Source organism: Thalassophryne amazonica, unplaced genomic scaffold (assembly GCF_902500255.1).
Source record: "Thalassophryne amazonica unplaced genomic scaffold, fThaAma1.1, whole genome shotgun sequence".
Lineage (NCBI taxonomy): Eukaryota > Metazoa > Chordata > Actinopteri > Batrachoidiformes > Batrachoididae > Thalassophryne > Thalassophryne amazonica.
The window spans coordinates 1-10318 of NW_022986474.1; the positions used below are offsets into that span (position 1 = coordinate 1).

At 44.5% G+C, this 10318-nt stretch overlaps 1 protein-coding gene across 1 annotated transcript; it reads left to right on the forward strand.

Annotated features, from left to right (window-relative positions):
* The first annotated feature begins 2652 nt into the window (after positions 1–2652).
* smg8 (SMG8 nonsense mediated mRNA decay factor) lies at positions 2653–10006 on the forward strand. Its single transcript, XM_034165730.1, has 3 exons — positions 2653–2826; positions 8137–9021; positions 9522–10006. Exons 1-3 carry the CDS (start codon positions 2653–2655, stop codon positions 9732–9734), a joined length of 1272 nt encoding a protein of 423 aa, XP_034021621.1. The 3' UTR covers positions 9735–10006.
* Positions 10007–10318: the final 312 nt, after the last annotated feature.

A 10318-nucleotide genomic window follows, 5' to 3' on the forward strand; every position in this document is an offset into this window, starting at 1 on the left:
GCAGAGAGAGAGGGAGAGGGGCAGAGAGAGAGGGGCAGAGAGAGGGCAGAGAGAGGCAGAGAGAGAGGCAGAGAGAGAGAGAAAGGGAGAGAGGGGGAGAGAGAGAGGGAGAGAGGGGGGGAGAGAAAGATCTTCTCAAAGGTTGTATCATATTTCTTTTCCTTCATTGCGGTGAGATCGGCCTGGTGGGTAGTTATCTCGGTATTCTGGGTTGAAGTACCTGATCATCTCTTTGAAACCTTGACGGTCAACCATGGACAGGGGTCAGGGGTCTCATGTTGGTCACCAACTCCCTCTGAGGAAGAAACCTCAAGCAGACCAGACTGAAAGTGGTGACCCTCTGCTTGGGCCATGATACAGACATAAATTACAGAAACAATTCACAGAACAATTCACGGACGAATATACAAGTATTGCCCCCTGTTGTTCTGTTCAAACATGACATTGCTGTTATAACGTTACAGCAAACACATAACATATGTGTGCTAATGAAGCCGTCATCATTAATGTTGATGTTTACAGCTATCAATATAAGTAAGTAGCTCACTATAGACGTTGATGTTTGCAGCCAACTAGCTAATTAGCTTACTGACTTACGACGGCCCCTCTTTGTCTTGAATGTTTCCTCATCAGGTCGCTGCATCGCCGTTGTACTGATGTGGAAGGCAAGTTCTGCCTGGCAGATTTTGCATAGCATGTCTGGTTCCCCATCCCCCCCCCCCCCCCCCCCCCCCCACTCCCCCCCCCACTTCCACAGAGTACCGATTGGTCGTCCCTGCACAGAAGGGTCAGGTGCTTTACTTCTGCACACCAATCACATGCTTTTGCACAGCCCCATTCCACTGTTAGTTACATTTATGTATTTTACATCCATCCATCCATCCATTTTCTTCCACTTTATCCGGAGTCAGGTCGCGGGGGCAGCAGCTCAAGCAAAGCTGCCCAGACCTCGCGATCCACACACACCTCCCTTGTTTTGAATATTTGACTCTTTTACTTCTTGCAGAAGTGTTTTTTCCTTTTCTTTTATTGTTGTTTATGCACCAACAGCACCAAATCAAATTCCTTGTGTGTGAGAAATTACTTGGCAATAAATTCAATTCTGATTTCTCTTTAATTTGGTTAAAATGCTCCCAAACCTTTGAGCTCCGTTGCAGGCTAGCAATGATACTGTTTCGACATTATTTTTTCCGTTGACATCACAGCTGACCCCGATTACCAGTACTGCGTCAAGGACAGAAAGGCAGCGGAAGGTACAGCGCTAGTTTTGAGAGAAAAACAAAGCTTACAAAAATAAACCATGACATCATTTATTAAATTAGCCGCGGGTGATTTTGATAGTTGATGTGGACTAATCGTGGCAGCCCCGACATCAGTATTTTCATAATTCTTTCTTTATTTAGATTAGACAGCTCATTTGACCGTTTATTTGACAACTGAGGGAGATTTAAAAACTAAAACAACACAATACAAGGTGGTGGGATGGGACAGGTTTTATTTTGTGCTTGTATGAGCTGTTTAAAGACCACCTGGTCTGCTTTGGCAGTGACTGAAAGCGGATCTGTTCAGTCACAGAGCACAGAAAGGGAAAAAGGGAGAAGATGCTGACAATCTAGTGATTAGTTTTGTGTTTTTGAGGGTTGACAGCAGCACAAATCGTCCGTAAATGTTAGATGACCCATGTTGAAATTCCGTCACTCTACGGATATAAAACTAATCCTGTCTGAATTGGTCTCATTGGGATAGTTTGACAATGATTTAAATGGAAGTGAAGCCGACTGTTGTGTGGGCCGCTGAAGAGGAGGTACTGCTGGCCCACCACCACAAGATGGCGCCCTGCTTCAAGTGCGTGCTTCAAGTACGAGAGGGCGTCGGAGCGACCGGGAGTGACAGCTGTCACTCATCATCCGTACCAGCTGTCACTCATCCACTACTCAACACCATCACCATAAAGGCCGGACTGCAACTCCACCTCCCCGCCGAGAAATCAGCTACCATTCAGGTAACTTCTCTGCTGACTTACATTGAGTAATAATCTGAACTTCTTTGCAGCCTTTTTCCTGTGGTGTGTCCTTATCTGTGGCATTGGCGTTTGGTGTGGACTGCGACAGCTTCGCCTCACACCCCAAACCAGATAAGTGGTTAAACAGGAGCTGCACAAGTGTGTGATTGGAGGTGGAGGTGCTCCCTCCTAACTAAACACAGACTGTGGGATTACTGAGTGTGCGAACTCACACTCATCAGGACTGTCTCTGTTCTCTGCCAGCAGTACTGGGTCTGACTGCTGAAGACAGTGGCCACCTGGGGCGCAGGGCTTGGCGGCTCCGGTGTTCTTCAGATCCGTTGGTGGTGGAAGCTGTGTGGGATCCGGCTCTTCTCTCGCCAGACGTCTTCTATCGTCGAGCCTGCCACACGTCACCTTGTGTATAATTGACATTCCACCATATTGTTATTGTCTGTACTTCGTTGTGCGATTCACAACATTAAATTGCTACTTTTTGGCTTATCCATTGTCCGTTCATTACCGCCCCCTGTTGTGGGTCCGTGTCACGACACTTTCACAAAACAGACGTCAGAATCAGCTTCACATGCATTGTTTGGTAAAATGAAAACATGGTTTTTGTATTTATTTATTTTTTTAATCCCAAGTGTATGTACACTTTTGGTATGATTTGTGTAGGTGAGAAGCCTGACGTGGAACGGAACCCACCCATCCTAAACCACAACAGCAGGGGGCGCTCCACCAGTTCCTGCAACTGTGGGAGAATGCAGGCGCCACGTGAGGATCCTTTTGAGTTCCAGGCTGCCAATTATGACTTTTATCAGGTTCGTATTCACAAGGACTGGGATCTCCAGTCACCTCACAATTCCATTAGCATCCTAGCTCATCCTTGGATTGTTGGACATCTGCTCGATGACCAGTGAAAGACCTCAACTGCGCACAGTGCGCTGTAATCCACTAAATGCGAAATAAAACTGGAGAGATTCTTTAGAAGTGCAACTAGCACCCCGCTGCATAACTGTTTTGTTTGTTGTTTAGAGTTTTCAGTTAAAAACTGTATTCAGAAGGAGCCAGAACGTGTCACTGGATGCTTCTTGTTTAGCCTGATTTATGCTTCTCAGTTGCTGTAGCTCCATACTCAGCAGTCAGCCAGCATGAATGTCTTTGAGGGGAGGAGGTCTCGTCCCAGTGACATGCTGTGGTGACTTCACCACCTGCTCACTCTGGTTCTTTCTGTCCTCTGCTGTGTAGCTGCTGAACCACACCATGCAGCTGTACATCAGTAGGCTCTCTGTCAATGACCAATAGAAGTTCATCAGCAGGTTTTGAGTGAGGTGGGTTTGCTTTAGCTTCCTGAGGAAGTAACATCTCTTTTCAGCCTTCCTCAATTGGACACAGGTGTATGTGGACCAAGTGAACTCTGAGAAACTTGAAGCTTTCCACCCTCTGAGCCTCATCTCCCTGTTTGAGGAGGGTAGAGTGATTGGTGTGTTTCGACTTCCTGAAGTCCAAGATCATCTCTTCTGTCTTTGTGGTGTTTAAGTCCAGGTTATTGTTAGAACACCATGCTGTTAGGTACCAGACCTGCCATGATGGTGTTGTCAGCAAAATTAACGATGGTGTTGGTGGAGCGGATGGGAGAGCCATCGTGTATGAAGAGGGAGTAGAGTAGGGGACTGAGGACACACCCCTGTTGAATTCCAGTGTTCAGGATAAGAGTGGATGAGGTGTGGTCTCCCATTCTCACATTTTGTGGTCTGTTCTTCAGGAAGTCCATTATCCAGGAGCTCAGTGAGCTGCCCAAGTCACTTAGATTCATGACCAGTTTGTGGGGGATTATTGTATAACATACTGAGCTGAAGTCCACAAACGGCATCCTCACATATACGTGTTCTTTTGTGTGTGAGGGCTGTCTGGAGAGCTGTTGAGGTCTCATCCTGTCGATCTCTTTGCTTGATAGACAAACAGATGTTGGTCGAGATTGGCATGGATGGAGGATTTGATATGAGCGAGGATCAGTCTCTCGAAGCACTTCGTGATGATTGGGTGAGAGCAGCTGGGCGGGCGTCATTCAGGCAGCTCACTGTAGTCTTCTTGGGCACTGGGACAATTCTGGCTGTCCTAAGACAGGAGGGGACGACAAACTGTTGTGTTAGTTTAAATTTACACTCTGTCTCGTGGTGTTAAACTGTCCAATCATCTCTCTGAGGCTCAGATTAAAGTTAGTGTGTGTTAGTTTACATTTACACTGTCTCGCGGTGTTAAACTGTCCGATGGTCTCTCTGAGAGTCAGATTAAAGTTAGTGTGTGTTAGTTTACATTTACACTGTCTCGCGGTGTTAAACTGTCCGATGGTCTCTCTGAGAGTCAGATTAAAGTTAGTGTGTGTTAGTTTACAGTTACACTGTATCGCGGTGTTAAACTGGCCGATGGTCTCTCTGAGAGTCAGATTAAAGTTAGTGTGTGTTAGTTTACAGTTACACTGTCTCGCGGTGTTAAACTGGCCGATGGTCTCTCTGAGAGTCTGATTAAAGTTACTGTGTGTTAGTTTACATTACTCTCTATCTCGTGGTGTTAAAGTGTCCGAACGATTCTCTGAGGCTCAGATTAAAGTTACTGTGTGTTATATACATTTACACTCTGTCTCGCGGTGTTAAACTGTCCAATCATCTCTCTGAGGCTCAGATTAATGTTACTGTGTGTTAGTTTACATTTACACTCTGTCTCGCGGTGTTAAGGCATCTGATCGGCTCTCTGGGGCTCAGGTTAAAGTTACTGTGTTAGTTTACATTTACACTGTCTCGAGGTGTTAAACTGGCCGATCGGCTCTCTGAGGCTCAGATTGAAGTCACTGTGTGTTAGTTTACATTACACTCTGTCTTGTGGTGTTAAAGTGTCCGAAGGATTCTCTGAGGCTCAGATTAAAGTTACTGTGTGTTATATACATTTACACTCTGTCTCGCGGTGTTAAACTGTCCAATCATCTCTCTGAGGCTCAGATTAATGTTACTGTGTGTTAGTTTACATTTACACTCTGTCTCGCGGTGTTAAGGCATCTGATCGGCTCTCTGGGGCTCAGGTTAAAGTTACTGTGTTAGTTTACATTTACACTGTCTCGAGGTGTTAAACTGGCCGATCGGCTCTCTGAGGCTCAGATTGAAGTCACTGTGTGTTAGTTTACATTACACTCTGTCTTGTGGTGTTAAAGTGTCCGAAGGATTCTCTGAGGCTCAGATTAAAGTTACTGTGTGTTAGTTTACATTACACTCTGTCTCACAGTGTTAAAGTGGCTGATCGGCTCTCTGAGGCTCATATTAAAGTTACTGTGTGTTAGTTTACATTACACTCTGTCTCACAGTGTTAAAGTGTCTTATCGGCTCTCTGGGGCTCATATTAAAGTTACTGTATGTTAGTTTACATTTACACTGTCTCATGGTGTTAAAGCGTCTGATCAGCTCTCTGAGGCTCACATTAAAGTTACTGTGTGTTCGTTTACATTTACACTCTGTCCCGCAGTGTTACACCGTCCAGTCGGCTCTCTGAGGCTCAGATTAAAGTTACTGTGTGTTAGTTTACATTTACACTCTGTCTTGTGGTGTTAAAGTGTCCGAAGGATTCTCTGAGGCTCAGATTAAAGTTACTGTGTGTTATATACATTTACACTCTGTCTCGCGGTGTTAAACTGTCCAATCATCTCTCTGAGGCTCAGATTAATGTTACTGTGTGTTAGTTTACATTTACACTCTGTCTCGCGGTGTTAAGGCATCTGATCGGCTCTCTGGGGCTCAGGTTAAAGTTACTGTGTTAGTTTACATTTACACTGTCTCGAGGTGTTAAACTGGCCGATCGGCTCTCTGAGGCTCAGATTGAAGTCACTGTGTGTTAGTTTACATTACACTCTGTCTTGTGGTGTTAAAGTGTCCGAAGGATTCTCTGAGGCTCAGATTAAAGTTACTGTGTGTTAGTTTACATTACACTCTGTCTCACAGTGTTAAAGTGGCTGATCGGCTCTCTGAGGCTCATATTAAAGTTACTGTGTGTTAGTTTACATTACACTCTGTCTCACAGTGTTAAAGTGTCTTATCAGCTCTCTGGGGCTCATATTAAAGTTACTGTATGTTAGTTTACATTTACACTGTCTCATGGTGTTAAAGCGTCTGATCAGCTCTCTGAGGCTCACATTAAAGTTACTGTGTGTTCGTTTACATTTACACTCTGTCCCGCAGTGTTACACCGTCCAGTCGGCTCTCTGAGGCTCAGATTAAAGTTACTGTGTGTTAGTTTACATTTACACTCTGTCTCGCGATGTTAAACTGTCCAATCATCTCTCTGAGGCTCAGATTAAAGTTACTGTGTGTTAGTTTACATTTACACTCTGTGTCGCGGTGTTAAACTGTCCGATGGTCTCTCTGAGAGTCAGATTGAAGTTACTGTGTGTTAGTTTACATTTACACTCTGTCTCGAGGTGTTAAACTGGCCGATCGGCTCTCTGAGGCCCAGATTAATGTTACTGTGTGTTAGTTTACATTACACTCTGTGTTGTGGTGTTAAAGCATCTGATCGGCCCTCTGAGGCTCAGATTAAAGTTACTGTGTGTTAGTTTACATTTGCACTCTCTCTCATGGTGTTAAAGCGCCTGATTGGCTCTCTGAGGCTCAGATTAAAGTTACTGTGTGTAGTTTACATTTACACTCTGTCTCGTGGTGTTAAACTGTCCGATCGGCTCTCTGAGGCTCAGATTAAATTTACTGTGTGTTAGTTTACATTTACACTGTCTCGCGGTGTTAAAGCATCTGATTAGCTGTCTGATTCTCAGATTAAAGTTACTGTGTGTTAGTTTACATTTACACTGTCTCACGGTGTTAAAGCATCTGATCGGCTCTCTGAGGCTCAGAGTAAAGTTACTGTGTGTAGTTTACATTTACACTGTTTAGGTGTTAATGATGGCTTTCGTTGAGCTTTTCTTAAGTAAATCCCATTGCCTTTAGGCGGTTTCTTACAGTTCGGTCACAGACGTTGACTCCAGTTTCCTCCAGTTTCCTCCAGTTTCCTCCCATTCGTTCCTCATTTGTTTTGTTGTGCATTTTTTATTTTTGAGACATATTGCTTTCAGTTTTCTGTCTTGATGCTTTGATGTCTTCCTTGGTCTACCAGTATGTTTGCCTTTAACAACCTTCCCATGTTGTTTGTATTTGGTCCAGAGTTTAGACACAGCTGACTGTGAACAACCAACATCTTTTGCAACATTGCGTGATGATTTACCCTCTTTTAAGAGTTTGATAATCCTCTCCTTTGTTTCAATTGACATCTCTCGTGTTGGAGCCATGATTCATGTCAGTCCACTTGGTGCAACAGCTCTCCAAGGTGTGATCATTCCTTTTTAGATGCAGACTAACGAGCAGATCTGATTTGATGCAGGTGTTAGTTTTGGGGATGAAAATTTACAGGGTGATTCCATAATTTATTCCTCAGAATTGAGTGAGTCCATATTTTTTTCCCTCTGCTTGGTCTAAAAAAGTAACCGTTACTAACTGCCACAATTTTTTTTTCCTGATTTCTTATAGTGTTTCTTAAAGCCAGATAGTTGCCATTTGAAATGACTTTAGTTTTGTGTCATGTCTGTGATCTGCTTTTTTTCTACAAAATTAAACAACTGAATGAACATCCTCTGAGGCCGGTGATTCCATAATTTTTGCCAGGGGTTTTATATGATATGTTTAACTGAAATTGCTGATCCAGACAACCAATGATTTATAAAGGAAAATCATGGAAATCATCAGGGGGGCTCAACTTTAACATACAACTGTACAAGACGCATTGTGATCAGTTTCAACAATAGACGATCACTGTTGGTGTGGAACTTAAACACTTGCTTAAAATATAAAAACTGAGGCTTTTATTGAGATCAGAAGAACTGAGACCTTTATTTTTTTTTACACCCATCTGCTCTTGTGCTTTCCATGTTGTTCATATCATCTGCTGTTTCCTGTACTTGTGTCATGTGTTGGCCCCCGCTATGGTGAAAACATTTCATGCTATAGCATTCAGAGTCACGGACACATGAGGAATCCTGCAATTGTGTGGTGTTTGTTTCCATTTTACACATGTTCTGTAATCATGCTCTGTCTCCATAGATGCTGGAGGAGAAGTGCTGTGGGAAGCTGGAGAGGATCGAGTTCCCGGTCTTCCAGCCCAGTACTGCTGATCCAGCTCCTGCCTGCAACCAACCTGTGCGATCCCTCTGTGAGGGTTCAGGATCTGGGGACACTGAGAGGTTGAAAGAGCCGAGCACTGCTCACAGCCATACGCCTGGAGACACGAGCCTTAGCCTTGCCCTCAGCCTAGGACAGTCTACGGACAGCCTGGGGCCCTACAGTGAAGGGAATGGAGCTGAAACTCATGTCCAGCCTAAGCGACCAAGTGTCATTGACCGCCAGCCATCTACTGTAGAGTACCTGACTGGTATGATGCATTCTGGTTGCCTCAAGGGCCTCTTGCCAAAGTTCTCCAGCTGGTCTCTAGTCAAACTGGGTCCAGCTCGGTCATACAACTGCCACACTGGTCTGGAACAGCCAGGCTTCCTACCTGCTTCTTCCTTCCTCTTGCCGTGGGACTTGGTGATTCGCTCTCGGTCAGAGGAGGAGGCCGGACTAGCAGAGTCTCTGGACAGAGGGAGCTCTGCGTGGCCTGTCCCTAACAAGGCCCTGGTGGGTAAGCGAGGGAGCACCGGCGGGCTCGGAAGGTGCCGCAGAAGAGATGATATGGCTCGAGCTTTTGTTGGCTTTGAGTATGAAGATGGCAGGGGAAGACGCTTCATCAGCTCTGGGCCTGATAAAATCGTGAAGGTGCTGGGGCCTGGAGGTGCCAAGGATCCTGCCACCAAGGTGCTGAACACTGACATGCCACTTTATATTCCTTCCCCCTCCCAGGGCCGTGGCCTGAAGCCCCACTTTGCCCAGTTGGCTCGTCTTTTTGTGGTTGTACCGGACGCCCCGCTGGAGATCATCCTCACCCCACAGGTAATAAATATGGTTTTACCCTCAAAGTAACTCAGGGTCCAGTGTGATGTGGCTCCTTTACCAAAACACCGTCCAACACGTGATCCTGCTTTCCTTTGGAGATCTCAAAGTCTTCATTAAATATGTCCAGAAATAAAACATAAAAGACTGTTTAAAGCTGCTGTTAAAAGAAAAGCACTGTGTGCAGTAAAAACGTTTGAGCTCACAAAATAAATGTTTTATGAAAAATGACTGCTTCATGAAACCTTTTTTGTTTTTGAAATGAAGATGCTGATGCTCTTTCTTTTTTTTTTGATGTGTTGTGTTTAACACCTCGTGCTAATGTACTTTTAATGTGTTTTTATATTTGTCTTATTTATTGGTATTTTATTGGATGGATGCATTGTGTATGTACGTTTGCTCTCGGGCAGATGAATTTCCCCTCAGGGGGATGAATAAAGTATCCGTCTGTCTGTCTCTCTCATTCCTCTGAATCTGTTCTTCCTCTGACGTGGTTTCAGGTGCTGCCTGGTCCTCCTCCTTGTCCAGTTTTTCATCCAGAGCAAACAGAGCTGGTTTTGCCTCCAGATGGTCTTTGGGTGCTGAGGTTCCCTTACTCCTATGTTACTGATCACGGACCCTGTTTCCCTCCCAAAGAGGGCCAACCGCTCAACAACTACAAGGTGTTAAGAGGCCTCCTTAAAGTCACCACTGCCAGCCCTCCACCACAGTGAACCCCAGCTGCCGTCTCTGCTCTCAGACTTTGCTCTGTATATTCTCAAAGAAAAATAGAATCTTTTCTCTTGATTAAATGCTCCTGATTGGGATTTTGGGTACCCGGTTCAGGATAGTAAGGTCAGTGCTGTGGATTAAGCATGCAGCACTAAGTTCAAGGATCTCAGCTCTAACCTGACCCATGTGGATTTTTTGGAGGCCTAACGTGATGCCATTGTACCAACCAGCCATTGTACATCACACTGTATTTATATAAAAGACTTTAAATCTGTTTTACAGTCTTCTGCACCTTTTCCTTTGTTCTCAGCTCTGAAGAATGGATCATTTAGGCCCCATAAAAAAAAAAAAAAAATTATCAGAAAAGTGATGAGGGAGGGTGGATTTTTTTTTTCACATTTTTTATTTTATCTGTATACATACAGTGAGGGTACTTGAGCATTGCGTTATATTTTATTTGTTGGTGCTGTGTGCAGTGATGTACCTCTGCTGAGCAGGTGCTCTGAACACCCTCATTAGGGTGGTCCTTATGTTTCAACTTTTAAAGGTTCATGCTCTCATCCCACCAATATGTTTGAATAAATTT

Bases quoted from the DNA above. Each gene is read 5' to 3' on its own strand.
- smg8 (XM_034165730.1), top strand. From the start codon at position 2,653: ATGTACACTTTTGGTATGATTTGTGTAGGTGAGAAGCCTGACGTGGAA. The intron at 2,827-8,136 runs GTTCGTATTCAC...CTGTCTCCATAG, and splicing joins CCAATTATGACTTTTATCAG to ATGCTGGAGGAGAAGTGCTG. The intron at 9,022-9,521 runs GTAATAAATATG...ACGTGGTTTCAG, and splicing joins AGATCATCCTCACCCCACAG to GTGCTGCCTGGTCCTCCTCC.